This window comes from Tinamus guttatus, unplaced genomic scaffold (genome assembly GCF_059628265.1).
Source record: "Tinamus guttatus ecotype Peru unplaced genomic scaffold, ASM5962826v1 Tinamus_guttatus_pri_ptg000254l, whole genome shotgun sequence".
Taxonomy (NCBI): Eukaryota; Metazoa; Chordata; class Aves; order Tinamiformes; family Tinamidae; genus Tinamus; species Tinamus guttatus.
The window spans coordinates 1,502,653-1,520,999 of NW_028288788.1; the positions used below are offsets into that span (position 1 = coordinate 1,502,653).

Sequence of the window (18,347 nt, forward strand, 5' to 3'; positions counted from 1 at the left end):
AAGTGAGGCTTCCTCAAACTCACCCTGAGGAGAGGATGAAGATGTTTGCGACACAGTTTGAGCATGCAGAAGTTCTAGTGCAGTTTGGTTCTTCTTGGTCTTGCGCTCTGTATTTGCAGTGTTCATTTTCTTGGGACGTCCTCGTTTCCTGCCTGCCATTTTCCTTCCTTTTTTACTCAGCTTTTTCTTACGTGCTTTGGAGGGAGATGGCTTTTTAACAGAATTTGCCCCAGCTTTTTCTTCTTCAGCACCAGAATCCTAAGAGAATTTTAAAAACCCTTTAATATTTAGCCGTTTATACCTGCGTATGCAGCAATCCTTTTAAGCAAGCATGAATAATTTGGTTTAATAATTTTTGGAAGAAAGTTTGTGCACTCTAATTAAGTAACTTAATTAGCTAGCCAGCTAGACAGATTTCCTTGAAATTAAAGCAGCCCCTGAGATCCAAGAAGTTGTATCAATTCTCTTCTGGATCTATTCATTACAGAGAAGGAACTCTGTAACTTGTCTAGGAAAAGCTGATTACTCACCTTGCATTGAGTATTTTCACCTACTGCATTTCACAAAGGAGTCAAAGTACATCAAGTACTTAATATTTTTGGATAGGAACAGTCTTTTATTTCCAACAACATTATGCAATTGAATGGGAAAGGAAATGAGTCTTTGCAACAGCAATTCAACACACCCCAGACTCCACTCAATGGGCTTTGGCTTAGGAAAAGTTCTGCAAGTCAGTGTGGAAGGCAAAGGAAGGCTAGAAATCCAACTGCTCTCTTCATCAGGCAGTACTTTTTTTTTTTTCCCCCTCAGAACTATAGCTGCAATTCTCAAGGGCAGATCTTATGAAGTTATTAAATCACTTTTTCCCCTCACAGCAAGGCTATAGTAGTTTACATATTCAGAACAAAATTCCCATATGGTCACATTTTTACTGGCATAGACAAAAGTATAGGCATAGCTTAACTTTACATAACACAAAGTAAACGCAACATAAATATTTACTGTATGAAAATGTGAGTTCACCTTGTTTTCTTGAACCTTCGTTGGAGTAGTTGTGTTACTCTTATTTTCTCTTTGTTGACGACGTCTAGCTGCCTCTTGTTCCTCCTGAAAAAACATTTGAAAAGACTTTATAACTTGCTGCCACTTTTCTAACACAGAGCCTTATATTCCCCAGCTTATTCTTCTAGGCTGATATCATATAAAGGCTAATTTAAAAAGGAAAGTTATCCTTTTTGTTACCAGCACAGGAAAAAACATTTATCCTGCCCCATGCAACACTGAGTGTGAACAAGAAGATAACTGCAAGTTACCCTGTTGTGCTGCAATAGTTACTATAAAGGACTTCAAACCTGCAGCCTCTAGAGAAAGGAGAACAGGCCACAACCTTTTCCCCTACGTGTCACACTGGTGCTATATATAAAAATGTATTAAAATAGCCCCACAAAAAAGCAAAAAGTTCCTAAATGTCAACAGCTTTACCTATACCTTTAACCTTCTATGTGTTACTATGGCATTACAAAAACCTTGTACGACTTGAAACAGCAAAGTCGCTCCAAAAAACAAATTCACTCTTGGAAGTGAAACTCTTGGAACCTGACTGCAGTGGTGCTTGATGGCTTAGGATGCTTCACTAAGTCCCATGCACATTTTTTTTTCCCCTGGCAATTCTGAAGATCTTTAACACAGTTCCCATACTATCACTGCTTCATTATTTTGAGTTTTCTACAGAAAACTGATTGAAACTTACCCTGAGTTTTGGATTTTTGAGACTAGAAAAGTAGTTTTCAAGCTGAAAGGAAAAGATAAGATAGTCATTTTGTAAGTCAGACCAGAAGGCTAAATGAAGAACACAATATTAAAACAAATGCAGAACTGCAGAAATTCTGACCATTTTTTTCCTTCTGATAAGCCCCTAAAAGAAGCCATTTCCATACATTCTTTTTAAAGTCACAGGTTCTAATGCATAGAAGGACATAATCCAAGCCTCAACAAGGCTTATCATCTTCAGTACAGCCTAGCCTTGCTTTAAAGCTTTGTGTAATGTATCTCCACTCAACAGAAGTTATTTTCAGAGAGGATAATTTATTCCTACACGCCACTAAAATATTTGTCTGCACTCTAGCATGTTCTTTAACAGCAACAGCATTAGACTAAAGCAGACTTAGAAAAGTAGTCTTAGCATCGTATCACCATAATATAGAATAAATCGGATATTGTGGAAATAAAGTGTTTCCACATAAAAGTTTACTTTAAAAAAAGAAAAAAAAATACAGTGAGCAGCATCGTTATTAAGCTTTGCAACTGCAATTTCAGCTGAGAACTGCTGCTTGCATATCATGAAATGGAAGTGCTCCATACACCGCAAGGCAGATTGAAGAATTAAAACCACAGCATCTTCACTCAGTGTAAAAAGGAAGAGTACTATAAACAGTTTTTATACTGGAACACGCAAAGAGGAATTATATTCATAAATCTATGCATCTTCAACTAATTTGCAGAGTACCATAGCACTGTGCATAATTAATCTGTTTGTGCAACATGCTGCTCTGAAGTCGCTAAGGGCAAAACCACACGGCGGTTTTTGCATGTTTAGTTAGAGCAGTAACTGGGGGAATTGTCCACTGGCACCCGCTCCAGCAAGACGCATTAGGCTCTGTAAATGTGCAAGAATTATATAAAAACAACCCTCAAGAATAAGTTTGCATCCAAAAGCAGGCAAACAAACGGAGAAGCGTGGGGTACTCACTATGGTTCGGTCAATAGTATGCAGGTAGTAAGAAACTGGTTTCCCGGTCCACGACACAGACCCTTTCAGTGGTGACAGCTCCACAACTCTCATTATAGTGCCAATATCTAAAGGGAGAAAGTCGAGTTAGGGAATTAAGGCTCACACCAGTTTTCTGCTCAGAACTACTGAGTTGAATCCAGCTGTGCGGGTTCCCAACCGAAGAATAAACATTGCCTACGGATAGCAGTGCCCTGGAAGAAAGCACAGGCAGCACTGCTTATTCCCTTGCCACAAACACCATGCAGAAAACTTGGGAAATGCATGTTGAGGATCTACATTTTATGAGTTAGGGAAAACTTTCAATAGAGCAAAACTTTCCTATGACTCAGAAATAACTCGCACAGGGGATCCAGTGACAGCAAATCCGCAGTGATGGGCAGGACTCAATCAGCTCGGACCAGCTGCAGATTATGGACAGATCCAACCCACGTGAACTGTAACTGCCCTATATTTGGATGGAGGATATTTATTATTACTTGTTTTCTTGTCTGTATTTGTTTTGTTCCCCAGAGCTGATAGATATAGGATGTGTCCAAATATTTAACCATAACCACTCAACTCTAAGTAAGTGGAGTGACTGCAGCGGAAATATCATGGCACATTTCTAATTAAAGAGAAAAATACCCAGAAGAGTCAGAAAAGAAAGTTTAGGATACAACAACAGCAATCATCATTTTGCCCATGTTCTAATATTGTTTTTAGTCTGTCCCAACTTTTCCCACATTTCTTTTTCCAGAAGGAATTACTAAGGACAAAAAAGACACTGAGGAAAAAAAAATACCACATTCTTAAAGTTTTATTCTATTCCATTTTTTTCATTACTTTACTGTTCAAATTTTATATCAGAACAATTAACAGGCATCAGGCCACGTCAGCCAAGTCACACTTGGGTGCCCAAAGGGAAAGAAAAGGGTTGAATAAAGGTGTTAAAAAGCCCTGGCAAAGCAGCAGCATAATGTTAGCCCAGCAAAGTGAACAAATCACCCTCCCTGGACGTCCAGGATATGCCACGTTAAATGCCATGTGCTCTAAGCGGATGGCACTTCCTTAAAAGTGTCATTTAGAACAAATTATTAAGCTTGAAGCAAGTCCCAGGCTCAAATATCACATGAACATTTACTTGATATTAGTATTGCCCATGTAGAGAACGGTGGCAGACTGAGATTAAAACCTAAAACTGAATTTCCACAATTCCTCCACATTTCTAGCAGTATACAAAGGTAATTTCTCTTGAAGACCTCTTACTGGAATTACTGTTATCTATTAGGGGATGCTATTATCTATTCTTTTGCCAAGCAAAAATTAAGGCCAAAGTTTAATTAGGTATCTCTATATAATTTTAATGTCAACATTCAAGAATTATCAAGTGGCACTCTAGAAAATTATTCTCACTGAAATACTAGGGTGAAGGCTGAAAAACAATGAAGAAACAGCCCAAAGTGTTTTATTAGGGAAAGAAGCAGTACAGGGCCTGCTTTGCCTCCCCACCAACTTATTTGGAACTGTAACATCCCAAACACAGCAAAGAGTGATAAAACAAGACATGAAAAAGCCTGGAGAAAAAAGGCTTGAGAAGCCAAGAAATTGTGTATATGTACATGGGTCTCTCTTTAACTCTGGCTTGCCAATCCATTTTGGATATGGACTTAAAAGACAGGGTCAAAATGATTAATAAGGTTCCAAGCAATCAGATAGCACAGGGCAGTATCAGCAACACGCCAGAACCGGGCGCTTTGAGGTGCTCTCTGCAAAGGGCACTCTCAGCAATTTGGGCTTCGCAAAAACAGACCGCACTAAGGCACTTCTTCACTGAAAGGTCTTAACGACAGCCTTCAAATTACTATTCTTGTAAAGGAGTTTCCATAAACAGCAGCCCAAAAAAAGGAATACAGAGACTGAGATTTGTAACCTGGTATGCAGCTAGCCATGTTTGCAGAAGGCAGGGAATACAGCGGGTTTTTTTAGGGATGGTTTTGCATTGGATATAGGAAATACATGCAATCCCTAGCCTGAAGCTTCCTACTGCTTGCGAAGCTTTCAGCAACAAGCAGTTAGAAAAGTCTGAAGCACAAACACCAGCACGGGAGGACGGGTGTTCTCACAAGCTCAGTCTGCAGTTCTGAGCCCTGCAGAGGGTAACGCCAGCAAACGTGAAGCCTCCTCAGTTCAGAGGGGGAAAAAATGCTGGCAATAAAGCAGATACTGCAACGGGGCTTTTATGGGCCGGGCCCGTTTGATTGCTTTGCAGTAGGGAAGAGAAGACATTCAAAGACAAACACGGCAGCTTCTAGGCCCTACAAATTGTGACTGGTGGGATTTACCTGTCCAAATTTAGACAGCTGTGAAATAAGGAGCCTTTGTGCAAGCTAGTCACTGTGACTCCTTTTGTAGCTTGTAATAAATCACGCCCTAGAAACACCTTATTTCTCTTCAACTCTAAAACACACCCAGGCAGAGAAAGCTAGGGAAACATCTGCACTACAGACACGTACACAAAACAGGATGAATCTCATGAAACGGGTGTCCGTGTCTTCTGGCGGATTTATTTATTTAATATGCCTGTGCCTTTAGCACATATGTGCTATATAAATACAGCAGCATTTTTCTATATATTGATATAGCTCTTAAAAGAGCAGCAAAAAGTCCCACTATATACAGGGTCAGATAATGAATATCACGTAATAACAATAAATAAGAAAAAAAGGGCAATCATACCACTCAAGTTTCGACTGTTTATTCTAAAATTCAGAGGTGCAAAAGGTTTTGAGGACACAATTCTCCCACCTGGAAAAAGAAAAAAATCACAAAGTCAGTTAACACTGTATCTCCTAGAAATGATTGGTTATTGAATATAACTCAGTACACAGCCTGAAAGAGCAGCCCAAATAACACCATCATTTTTATCCCCTTACCAGGATAAAAAAGATATATCATGAGGCTAATTCTGGCAGCCTCCAGGAAAGAGAATATATTAATCCCGTTAGCTAGACATGAGGCAGCACATCAAGGACCACTTAAAAATGACAGATCTTAAAAACACTCCAGAAAAAGGAGCATATTAACTCTCTGTGGCAATCTACAGAAAATTTAATTAGGAACACCGCTATCTCATTTCTAGTTAGGGTCTTTTATACACAAGCCCCCAAAGTCCTTTTATTTCAGAAAAAGGATGTTAATCTCCATTTTACAGCTATTTATGGTCATTTAATCAAAGGCAGAGAGCCCGAGCAAATTATGAAGCAAAACTGTGGTGAGAGCTCAGGTGTCTCCATTTTACACAGAGCTCTTGAACTCGCCACATCTTCCCACTTCTCTCAAGTTGCTACAAAAGAAAAATCAAAAAGATCAACCTGGAGAATCGGAGAAGACAGATTAAGTTCTGGGGTCTGTGGTTAAGCTGAAAGAAACAAAGACCCCATGAGTATCTCAAGCACCTCAGGGGCCACTGTGGCACTACAGGACACTCGAGTCACTACTATCCATGATGCATCTTCTCAAGAGGAAGACGTTGCCAGTGACAGTGCCCACATTTTAACACTTATTAGTTCATACTCGATTACAAAAGGGGCAATTTGAAACAGGAGAATCCAACAATCAAATTCAGCATGCAACTGCAGACACCAGATTTATGAATGCCTGCACGTACAGCCAGGAAGCCTTGCAGCTTCAACAGTTATAAGGATCCTCTACCCCCTTCCCTGCCACTGGTGTCTGGAAGATCCAAAGACCTTCAGGCAGGAAAGAAGCAGTAGGTCCTCCTAGCCCACAAAGCCCTGCATAAAATCTTAACAAGCAAAGCTATTGCAGACGAGGAAGACCATGTGGATTGGAGTATACGTTAAGACTGCAATTAAGAAGTCCAAGGAGTAACCATTGTGGTGCAGAAACTCATCCAGAAGGAACAGAATGAAACCCACCAACCTGGCTTGTGATGGTTATAACTAAACCATTTACCACCACGAGCTCCTGCAGCAAGCAGGAAGCCAAGGGAAAAGAGTTTTACATTCGATTTGTTACCTTCCTTCATGTTCGCAAAGCGCTCCTTCAGTTGGTGATCCACCTCAGGACCAAAGGCAAAGTTATTCACAAAAATTACACTGCAAGATAATGGTCTAGTTAATAAACAGGGACAGACAAGCAGCATTTTAGCATACACGCATACACCACTACCCCTCAAAAAGCATGCTGCAAGTGTCACTAGTATGAGCAAAAAATGCTATTTATCCCGGATTATACAGCTACTTCCAGGCAGCAAGCTGGTTTTCCTCTTGCATGGTTTCAAACACAGAGTTACCTCTAGCTGTCACAGATTGTGCAGAAACAGTTGTCATCCTACAATTCCTTTCATAATATCGCCGAGTTTTGCCCCATAAACTTATTAGTTATGCCCAGAGGTTTCAACACAGAAACGTCTAAAATCTCTCTTGCACTGGCACAGGCTGCCCAGAGAGGTTGTGGAGTCTCCTTCTCTGGAGATCTTCCAAATCCTCCTGGATGCAGCCCTGTGCCACATGCTCTAGGTGACCCTGCGCGTGCAGGGGGTTGGACTAGATGAGCTCTAGAGGTCCCTTCCAACCTTAACCATTCTGTGATTCTATGACGTTCTCTCTCACACCGAGGTCAACACTACCTACCACCAACGCACCGACAGTAGTGCACAACAAAACAGTCTGTTCTAGGAAGCAAAGACTTCACCCAAATTATTTCTTTGCCTTTGTTTAACAACACCACAGCTAAATATCCCGGCGTGTTTTCCCTGACGGTTTTTATGCTGTTCCTTCACGATGTGAAGCAGCAGCTCACACCTCTCACACATTATCGCTGCCCTAGGCTCAGTGCTTCACCCTACCCTGCAGCGGGGGAGCCGCATCTCTCAACAAGACGGGTGGGTTATTTTGCTCCTTAAAAACATCGGTCACCTGGAAAACAGCCCTGCACAAAGGCAGAATCGCACAAACGATTCCACGTTATGGATTAAAGAAATAAGAGTATTTTTAAGAACCAGAAAGTCTGCTCGTGCTTTGGGTGCAGAACTGCCCTTGCCCCCCATTTCCCAGCAGCTCGCAACAGGAGCCCTCCCCATCTTTGCGAAGCCATTGAGCACCCTGAGTGTAAAAGTTGCATTGGACCTTTCCTGTAGGTTGTTTCAACAAAATCAATTGCTTTACAGCAGGTCTGCTTGCAAAGCCCCCTTCCAGTGCCCCCACACGCAAAAAGCTCCAAAAGACAGTGGCTTTAAGAGTAGCAGCCAAAGCTATTTAAACCCCAATTGGAAAAAGAAAAAAAAAATGCACATCCACCAATAAGTGGGGGGAAAAAGTCTTATTCCTGCTAACGCCTTGCTCTTAGAAATCTGGGAAGTCTTGCTTGGCAAGTGAGGCTAGCAGCGGCTCTTTCCTCCTCCTTCCCATCGCGTGCCAAGAAAGAGGCCTTGCAGAACAGCCAAGCATATTAATGTGACTAGAAAACATCCAGGGAAGGAAGGGAAAAAGAGGAAACCTGCCAGGAATATTCTTTAGCGTTCGATCTGGCACGATGTCTGTGTGCACGTGAGGGACCCACGGGAGCCCCTCGTCCCCGCTGAGCGCATCCCTGTGCTCCCCGCGCGCCGCTGTCCCCGGCCACGCGCGGCGGCAACACTGGAGCAGCGCGGGACGGCCCGCGGGCTCCCTGCGGCCGCGGCCGCTCCGAGGGCGACACTTCCACTTACGTGAGGAGCCTGGACGGCTCCAATGCAAATTTATCCGGCAATGTGCAGCCTCATTAAATGAGCAGATGCTCAACTGCCGGGACAAACCCAAACGCCTTGCATTTGTGAACAAAAAGCTGCTGCTTTATGAATATCTGTAGCAGAGAGCAAGAGGACGGCTAGCAGGTACCATGCAAAACAAACATCTACCAGCACTTCCCCCTGCAGCAAGATGCACTCAGTCTAGAGAAGAAAAAGCAAAATTTCTTCCAAAGGAATCAAAGCAGCAGAGGGGAGTGCATTTAGCGAGCCACAGAGGCAGACCACGCTGCTAAGTGCAGGGCCGGGACAAGGCTGTCCCCAAGCCAGACGTTAAAGCGGGGCGGGTGACGCAAAGGCCACCAGCCTGGCAGAGCCCTGCTCCAGGGAGGGCTCTCGAGCACTGTCCTGGCAGCAACCCACGACCTGCCCCAGCCCTGAGCACCTCCCAGAGGCTTTTCCACTCCTGTCTTCTGCTTCCCCACCAAACGGGGTGGCCCTGGAAGGGGCTGAACCCGTAGACTTGTGACTTAAAGCTGAAAGGATGCAAAACCTTTTAAAATATAGGAGAATATTTTCATTCTTTAACTTTATTCCCTCTTTACTACTGTAAAAAAGGGCTCTATGCACATCTTCACAGATATAAGGATTCAAAAACCATCAGTTTAATGAAATTCCCCAATTTAAAGCCTCACTTCTTTTTTTTTTCTTAATGGAAAGTGAACCTGGCTCTATGTAACTAATATTTTGCCAAGTCACTGACATTAGTTATAAGGATATTCAAAAGAGGGGTCATTCTCTCTATAACCTGTTACACCCTTCCATGTAGTATCAAGGAACATGCACTTAATCCTATTTTTCCGGTCAGTTGGAAAACTAGATCTAAGGAAGCCAGTATGAGAGGTGGCAGATAAGATTTTGGCTGTTTGCTGTGGAAATTCTATAGAGAAAGCTGGCCAGCCTCCCAATTTCCATTATATACCCTCGAAATGTTCGGCTCATAACGCGGCGTTCAGCTGCTTACGGTACCTTGTGTTTGCAATTCTCTCTCTCCATTCTTCTGACAGGAAGTCACCTCTTTCCAGCTTAAAAAAAAAGGAACAAAAGACAAAACAAAAACCACACGTGAGAGTTAACACTGTTCCTTTCTACGGCGTATCTCGTCTTGCTTGGAGAAGCCAAACACACTTTATTAACTCAGTGATATTACTGTAAATATTACTGTAAATTACTGTAAAGACAAAATATGCTTTATTAACTCAGTAATGTTATTGTAAATGAGGCCACCGAGTCTTTAGGAAATACCCAAGAGAGAAAACACCCCCAACTGTGCAGCCAGGTTTTTGCTTTGGATGTCCTTTCCTCTCTGCTCTCAGGCCTCAGTCCTTCTTCTAAAACAGGAGAAAAGGGCAAGGATCTTCCAGGGTATAACCAGCCCCTTACAAATGCTTTACTCACTAAAGCTCTGCAGTACATAAGACAAAAAGCTCTCTGTGCTGCAGAATCCATAGCATAAACATCCAAAGCTGCCTCCTCAAGTCCCCAGTGAGAAACAAGATCCCATCTTCTTGCAAGGGGGATCGACGCAGAGAGGTTCTGCCCGGGGTGGGGAGAGGCCCCGGCCTGTCTGGGCTTCCTCGAAACGGAGCGGGAGGCACCTCGTTGATCAGCGGTGCCAGACACGCGTCTCGAATGCTCCCAGCACCTTTGAGTTGGAAGCTAGGGAGCACATAAAGGCCCTGTTGGAAAAGGACCACGGTGATTTATGGAATAACTCGCTGATGGGAGCACGTCACGTCACATCAGAACACAGGTTGACGCTGCAAGCGGGTGCTTTGCTGCACAGGGCCACTATTCTGCTGTGTCACAAGTGGAGCAGGAGGAGGCTTGCGAGGGGAGAGGAGGGGGAGGAGAAAGAAAAATCATGTGCAACTCCCTAATTAACGAGCGTAGCACCAAGGAGGAACAAGGCCCTGGTTCGTATGGCAACACCGGGAACATCACAGCGGCGGCAGCGACTGCTCAGTGGCCACGCGGCGCCCGCGGCGGCTCCTCTCCGCTGCAGCGAGCGGACGCTGCGGCGGGCAGGGCTCGCTGCGGCCGGGGACAGCCCGAGCGGGGCCACCGGCTGCTGCCTCCGCGCCGGAGCCGGAGCCCGTCCAGCAGCAGCTTGGCTTTGGCAGCAGAGCAGCCCGACCTCACCCGGGAGCCACGGAAAAATGGCAACGGGGAGGAAATCTGGCTGGTGCGGGAGCCGAGCTGCTCCACCGGAGGAAGAGGAGGGCTGAGCGGAACGAACGGGAAGGATCCCTGGGCCAGAGACGGGTCAAGAACCCTGCAAGGGAGCGGCTCTGCTGCCGCCCTCCAAGCCAGCCAGGCAATTTCCAGTGGCTGTAAAATGTTTTCGTGCAGAAACAGGAGACTAACCTCAGGAATAATGAAGTGCACTCCCCTAGCTCCAACACGGCCAACAGTTCAGGGAAAAAATCTCACCAGGAAAAGTACCAGAACTTGGAAATAACCAGATGGTCAACTGTGGCTGGGAGGAAACTATTTTTTCCCCTCTGGAAGCAAGACAGCGATTCCTCGAGCAGCTGGCTGCTGCCCACAGAGTGCAAGAGCTTTCTGACTATCCCCAGCACTCGGTTTCCCTGTATATGCCCCATACTGCTTTAACTAAGCCGGGGAAAGCAGCCTATACGCTGGGGTCGCGCGGGGATACGCGGCGCGGAGCAGCAATAGCCACGGGGATGCTCTCAATCTCTTCCAATCAGCGTCCCCACCCCCATCATGTTCTCCCTCTCCGAGAAACTTAATCTCCTTAGTGAATAATGAATGGAAGGGACCATCTGTAATGCAGATATTTTCATCTGATTAGACAATGCAGGAGCCGTGCTTTATCTAAAAGGATAATTAGCTCCCCTGCAATCGGCTTCAAAGAGCCGCCAGCCTGCATCAGTTCTAAATTTAGAGGCAGAAAAAGCCGCTTTTTCTTCAGGTTTTTCTTCAGGTTTTTCCAGATGGACAATTTGCCCGCCGGACACTGCACAAATAGGTTGGACGGTGTCCGATTCCCAAAGCAACGGGGCAGGTCGCAGCCCCGGGACGCCGCGGCAGCAGGGGGATATCGGTTACGCGGCAGCGCGGGCGCTGCGCAGGGTCAAGGGCTCTTTTCCTCGCGCGAGGACTTCGCTCATCCCCGGCAGCGCCCCCGGCACCGCTCGGTTTGACCGGCTGCACAGAGCCAGAAATGCACACGCGGAGCGCTGCATTCCAGCAGCCTCCGTGCAAACGCTTGGCTCACAAATAAATAGAAAAAAATAAAAAGGAAAAAGGAAAGGAAAAAAAAAAAGAGCTAATTCTGCCTGGAAAAGTACACATGGTTATTTTTAGGTTCCTGTTCTTTTCAAAAATAACTGGAGGCACAGCTCCAAGCCTCCAAACCATGGCATCATTTCAAAGCCACAGGGGACGTTTGGAGGGCTTTTCAAATACCAAAACATGAAGTTTCCCGCTGAAATAGGGCATTCAAAAATATCCGGGACAAAGGGAGAGCTTGCCCGCTGCGTTGCTGGAGCGCTCCGGTAAGCGATGGGTGTTTTTAGCTGCAGGTGACACCAGTTACAGCCCCACAAATCCCAGCCCAGCAGCTGACAGCAGGCAGTAAAGGCCCTGTGACTCCTGAACAACTTGTTGCTCATTACTCTTGTTATTCAGAAGAGTTTTCTGCTAAAACCAGCACCCCAGACCCAGCCAGGGAGAAGGCTGCACGTGAATGGACACCCAGCTCCCCCTCTAATTCAGCGGGGTGAAGCAAAGAAAATTTCGTATCAGAAACTGTTGGGGCTCTCTTGGAACAGGCAGGAGGTGCTGTTAGAGGTGTCAACTAGGCAAAACCCCAAGCCATTAGCAAGGCTCATTTGTGTTTTCCCAACGTTACTCGGAAGGCTTGGAGACGACTTCCCCGCCCTGCTCAAGCCAGCTCTCAGGAGCACAGGGAAACCTTCCCCTCTGGCAGCCTGGAGCAAACAAACAAAAACCCCCTTGTCTGGAGCAGAAGGACAAGCCCTGGCTCCGGCCAGCCTGGCTCGCGCACGGTCCCTCCAGCCGACTGCTGGAACAGTATTTTTCCCTTAGCAAAACAGGGCAACAGGTAGTTGGCACTGAGCACACAGCAGAAACTCAGTGCAGGGGTCCCCTGGGAAGAAGCTCTTTACCGGGTGATCTCAGCGTTACACCTGGACACCTGGCGACAGCTTGATTTGGGATCCACAGGATATACACAGTGAGAAGCCATGAAGACCCGTCTGTCTCTTAATTGCAAGGCTCTCTTAATTTGGTGCCCGCGCATGTGCAGAAATCCCCCAGGAGAAACTAATCACCCAGGCCCAACCACCTTGAAGATCTCCGGTTTCCTTCACACAACAGGTTTCTCGAGAAGATTGACATGAAGCCTAATCCTGCAAATGTTCCAGCGCCATGGGAGAAGCTGGAACAAGAGAGGGGCTGGAGTAAAGCAGGATGGGTTTGAGGTGGAGCAGTCTAGCCCCGAAAGCTGAAGCAGATACTGCCAATGAAAGCCCTCTGGAAGAGCGATGTATTCCTGCCAAACACAGAGAAGGCGAGCGAAGAACAGGATTGCTCTGGAATGGGATGTCAGGGAAGCAGAGGAGCATCTGAAACTAAAGAAGGACAAGAAACATCAAGTCTCAAACTGCAATGACGTTTGCAGAGCCCGTGCGTGCCATCAGTTGTTCCCTTGCTAAAATAGCAAGATTTCAGACACTCAGTGGATCGCTTTTCAGACAGTAATTAAAAATCCATTTGTCTTGGGATCGCGGAACTGAACGTGGCTCTGGGTTGTCACCAAGCCAACCTGTGGGCCCAGCCCCAGGATTACGGATGCCCCCCGGTGCCGCAGAGCAGCTGTGAGGCGCACGGAGCCCGAACCGCTGCCCGCGGCATTCAGACAACGCAGCAGGTGGGATCGGAGGCTTCTTCCTGCTGAACTTCTGCCAAGCTTCCCTCCTCCAACATTTTCTTCTTCTCCAAATATTTATTTTGCATATGGCTGCCTAAAACACTAGAGTGGAATTTGGGAGTTCAGCTCTGATGATCACAGACTATTTCAATCTGTGCTCATTCTGTCCGTCTGCAACATTTGGCATTTGGGGACCTCATTAAACATTTTGCAGAGACAAAAAATTGCTCTGCACTGACACGAAGGTACCAGGCTTTTAATCCTGCCCCTTCCAATGACTTCTAGCTGTGTTATGACACAAGTTTGTTATCTAAAAATAGGTGTCGCCTGTCTAAGGAGCAATTAAAAAAAAAAAAAAGGCAACATTATCACTTGGCAACAGAAAGCAAATGCAAACCTGTTTGGTAAAGCAATAAAGACAAAATAAAAGCCAACCTTGTGTGTCTACACATTAGAGACCAAACTCTGTCTTTAAGCCTCGCTGTGAGGAAGTGAGAGGAAACCAATTTTCAGCTGAGTCAAAAAGTGCTGCCAGTACTGAACACACAGCCCCCGAAGAGCAAGCCACGCACTTGAAGGGAAAAAACCTGCACTAAGCACTCATCACAAAACACAGTTGTAAAAGCCAAAGAACCTAGGAAAAATAAGGAGTTTTGTTTCACTACAGCACCAGACTCTGTCGTGTGGAATGCGCAATATGGAAATGTTTGCTGCCTAAGGCAATCAATATGCTTTCAATATTTGCATCCAAGTTCCTCTCCTATTCTTTAAATTACACAGCTCATAAGCAGAGTATCTTCAGTAACGATTCCTTTCATGTAATGCCAGCTGGGTGACACAATGGAAAAATGCCATATGGCCCCTTCATGAAAAGGAAAGCGCGCGCAGTGTTCCCGCAGCAGGAAAGAGTTAGCAGCCTGGTATCAATCCTGCCACAAACTAGGCACAATCCTGCACAACCCGGCATCCATCTGAGCACACGCAAGTGATCCCATAAAGGCATTTTAGGGAGAAAGGACACAGAGGAGGTGGCACTGTCACCTTGCTCCAGCCTCCTGCTGAACGGGAGGACGGTAGCACCCTTCCTTTCAAGGCAAGCCCACTAAAAAGCATCTCTTGGTTCAAGCACAAAACCTGAGGCACAGCTGGCCGTGGATGCCATGCCATCACACACTGCCCTGGGGGATGCTGAAGCCCTGCGGTCCCAACGGCTCCAACGGCACCTCAAGAACGTGCTCCTACAAACACAACGGAAACGAAGATCCTCAAGCTCCCTGCACCTCAGCACCCATCCCTAGCTGCAGCTTCCGAGCAGGAAAGGACCTCGGCTTCTCTGGGCAAGCAGGGTTCACCACTGATCCATGCAGCCTCCTTCCTCAACGTCGGAAATGGCAGGAGACAAGAACAAGTACTACTAAAATCCTCAGTGAGCTGCTGGTGCACTGTGATTGCAAACATCTGCTCACAGGCGAGTGGGGATTAGGGGAGCAGCTTTTCTTAATGACGATTAAGAAAGGACAGAAAAGGGGAAGGAATGACACGAAACACTATGATGTGACCATGCATGCGCTTCAGGCCATCCTTTCAGAGTGGCAAACACCACAGGGACTGCAGAGGGTTAGCAGAAGGGCAGAGCTGTCCCAACAGGACTTCCTAGTTCCAGGCACACAGATGCCCTGTGTTGACTCCTGCTCTAGTTCCACCCCCAAACACTTTCACAACTCCAATTCTTTCCAAAATTATGCCAATCCTTTCCAGCTAAACCATTCACCACCTTTCCCAAGACCACAAGCCCATTCCTTCCCTCCAATTGAAATCTACCCTCTACAGGCCCTGGAGTCTCATGCACTGGTCTTGCAATGCCTGTAGCCAACCCAGAACTTCACCCCATGTTCCCCAAAGCTGAAACCCCCGTCAAACCTGTCACCCTCTTCAGGGCCTGTCCCAAATGATCCACCTTCCCCCTGCCTGCAGAACCAAAGCTTCAGCATTGTGTCTGCTAAGAGAAGCGTCTGCTTTTTGGGTTCAGAAACCCAAAAAGAAGATTTGCCCCAGAAAGAGAAGACATACGGCAGCCCCATTCCATGAATGACAATGTTTTAGCAAAGTAAAACCCTCCATAAACTTCTGAAAAGCCTTGACGTACTCCCCAAAACACATCATCAAATATCAAGTGAGATAAAGAGAGGTCACTTGGGAGAATGTCTTAGCAAACACCACCCCTGGAAATAAAAGCCAAGCAGCAGATGACTCCTACTGCTGCTTGGCTGGTCAGGGGCTGAAGAGGACTTGACAAATTCTGTACATCAGTATGGAGCACAAAGATTTTCAGTTGAATTTCACTCACTGTGTATTCTGCATGTTTTTTCCCATACCATTTCATCCACTTTCTGAACTCTCTGTCCATCGTCTAGAAAGGAAAGAAAAACAAAACCACCTATTAGGACATCCTGTTTTAAAAGTTACACTGCAATGAAAAGAGATGCAACACGGATCACTGATCCACAAGACATTTTTGTTTGCCTATCTAATGGCATCTACTGTGGTTTCTTTTTTGCAAAGAAAAAAATTTACTTCACCTGGGCCAATTCAAAACTGGCATCTTCCTCTTTCCTCCCCTTTTCAGTAAAGTTACGTATTATAGAAATGTAATCCCAGTTGCCTCGGCACTAAAAATGGCACAACCTAAGGCAGCTCCCACGTTGCGCTACGCAAACCCATGGCGAGGAGGAGCAACGAGAGCAGCCCAGTCTAAGCACTGAGAGCAAAGGAGGAAATGGACAGGGACAGGTCTGCTGAGACGAATGAGAAAGCAGGAGGTGACACGCAAAGCGATGGCAAATAGAGGGAGCAGCATCCTGGCCAGAGCAGCAGGGAGTCCGTTTAGGCAGTCCTGGGTGACAGAGGACAGAAGGCTCCCTGCTGCCAAAGCAGGTAACTGGCACCCATTACCCACTGCCCAAATACAGGGAGAAAGGAGCCCAAAACCCCAGGCATCAAGAGAGTTCAGTGCCTTATGAACAAGCCCCTCCGTATTTACAAAATATTGTCCCTCGCTACCTACACTGAGACTGTGTAGTGCGAGCCGTAACTTTAGACTGGAGGCAAAGTTGCACCTTATACTGCAGTGAGAAAACAGAACTTGAGCCCCTTGGAAGAGTGAAAAAATCCTTCTGTCTTACCAAGACAGACCTAACAAATTTGACCTTACAAATGAAGGAGGTAAATATGGAGGTAACAGGGAAGGGATGCAATGGAGAAAAGCATGGCAAGAATTCTGGTTTCCCATTTTCCTCCAATCCAGAGATGCGGGAGACCTTCATTGGCAGGTCAGTGAAACTGTTTGTGTGGACAAACATGTTTTAAAAGTCTTCAGATTTCAAAAGCTGCCCGGAGTTTTATGGGACAATTCACACAGAGCTTCAATAGTTTCATACTCAGCATGAACTTTCATTCTGAAAATTTTTCAAAGATAAGTTAGAAAAAAAAGAATTCTGATTCTCCACTTTTAGCTGAAGCTTTCCAAGGCCATCTGCATTAACCGCCATAGTAGCCAGAGACACGGTTATCACAGCAAGTCTTAGCCAGCGGCTTCACCTGATCCCTGCCACAAGTGTTTGCCACAAGAAGCAGGGGAAAGGGGTCCCGCGCACGGAGCAGGGGCAGAGGAGCTGCAGGGAATCGCTGCTCGGGCAGCTCCCCCGTCACAAACGGCAGCAGCTGCTGAGCTGTTAAACCCGACAGGCCATCCCCACCCAACGGGAAGGACAACGCGGCACGTTTTGTTCCCCCGGTAGAGATACAGGACGGTGATGCACGTCTGTCAAAGCCAAAAGGATCCCGTGAGTTAACATCCTTAGGATTCAATTAGTGGATAAAGAAATTGTATTTTGTACTGACCCAGTTCTCATTTTTACTGAAGCCTCGTGTTTATACAGAGGGATATGAAGGGATATTAGTGAAGGCAAGTTTTATCCTTCCTTCTTGAACACTGATAATTGCATTAAGTTCACTATTAAACAGAACAGGACTTTAGGCCTTGCAACTCAGTCCCTAAAACAACCACCACACTCACTCAAAGGGACTGAAGAGAACATTCCAGTTGGAAGTTTCCACTGGGTCACAGCAGAGGAGAGCATGGGAATTTTAGATCTTTGTCTGATCCTCTTCACCACTGCGTTTACACATTTTAACCCATATAACCAAAAATGAAGTTCAGGGATTTTTTCTCCTTCTTTACAACCTATAATTTTCTAGTCTGCTTGGCGTCAGCTTATTCTAGTGATAGGGAGGGTAAGCTTCAGTCCAGTGCAGAGAGGAAACTTCTTGACTAACTTCTATTGTTTGCTTGTAGTTCTTTACTTGCTTTCCAGGTTTTCCTTGGAATTGATTATTGATTATTTGTGTTCCCCCAACGGCACACCATTAGTACAAGTATGTGTGTTTGTATATATACATGTGCATATATAATAACATATTTACACATATGTGTGTACATTTATATAAACATATTTTGTATACACATATGTATATGTTTACACACACACACACACATATATAAATAAAACATATATACATATACATATATATTTAAAAAAAAAAAAAAAACAAATTGCACTCACCCTTCACTTGAGGGCAGCCCAGAGCACTCACCTCAGCGTATTTGGCTGGAATATCAGCTTTCTCCACACCGTAGTGATGTTTGCAGTTGGTGGCCGCAGCCACCTGAAGCACCACCTGGCCCACACCTGCAGGAGAAGCAGGAACAGCCTGAGCCGAAGGACCCGCATAAAAACCCTGGCAAGAGGATCCAGAGCAAAGGCCAAGCACCAATAAGGAAAACGCAG

At 45.6% G+C, this 18,347-nt stretch overlaps 1 protein-coding gene across 5 annotated transcripts in view; it reads right to left on the reverse strand.

Annotated features, from left to right (window-relative positions):
* The window catches only part of DOT1L (DOT1 like histone lysine methyltransferase), a 60,520-nt gene that overhangs the window by 18,447 nt on the left and 23,726 nt on the right, over positions 1 to 18,347 (reverse strand). For all 5 annotated transcript variants that reach the window (XM_088526789.1, XM_088526791.1, XM_088526790.1 and 2 more), the window contains exons 6-14: positions 18,154 to 18,248; positions 15,848 to 15,910; positions 9,549 to 9,604; positions 6,809 to 6,888; positions 5,507 to 5,575; positions 2,750 to 2,856; positions 1,751 to 1,792; positions 1,024 to 1,107; positions 24 to 258 (exon numbers count right to left, since the gene is read on the reverse strand). In XM_088526789.1, coding sequence (XP_088382915.1) covers positions 24 to 258; positions 1,024 to 1,107; positions 1,751 to 1,792; positions 2,750 to 2,856; positions 5,507 to 5,575; positions 6,809 to 6,888; positions 9,549 to 9,604; positions 15,848 to 15,910; positions 18,154 to 18,248 — 831 coding nt within the window. The remainder of the gene's footprint in view (positions 1 to 23; positions 259 to 1,023; positions 1,108 to 1,750; positions 1,793 to 2,749; positions 2,857 to 5,506; positions 5,576 to 6,808; positions 6,889 to 9,548; positions 9,605 to 15,847; positions 15,911 to 18,153; positions 18,249 to 18,347) is intronic.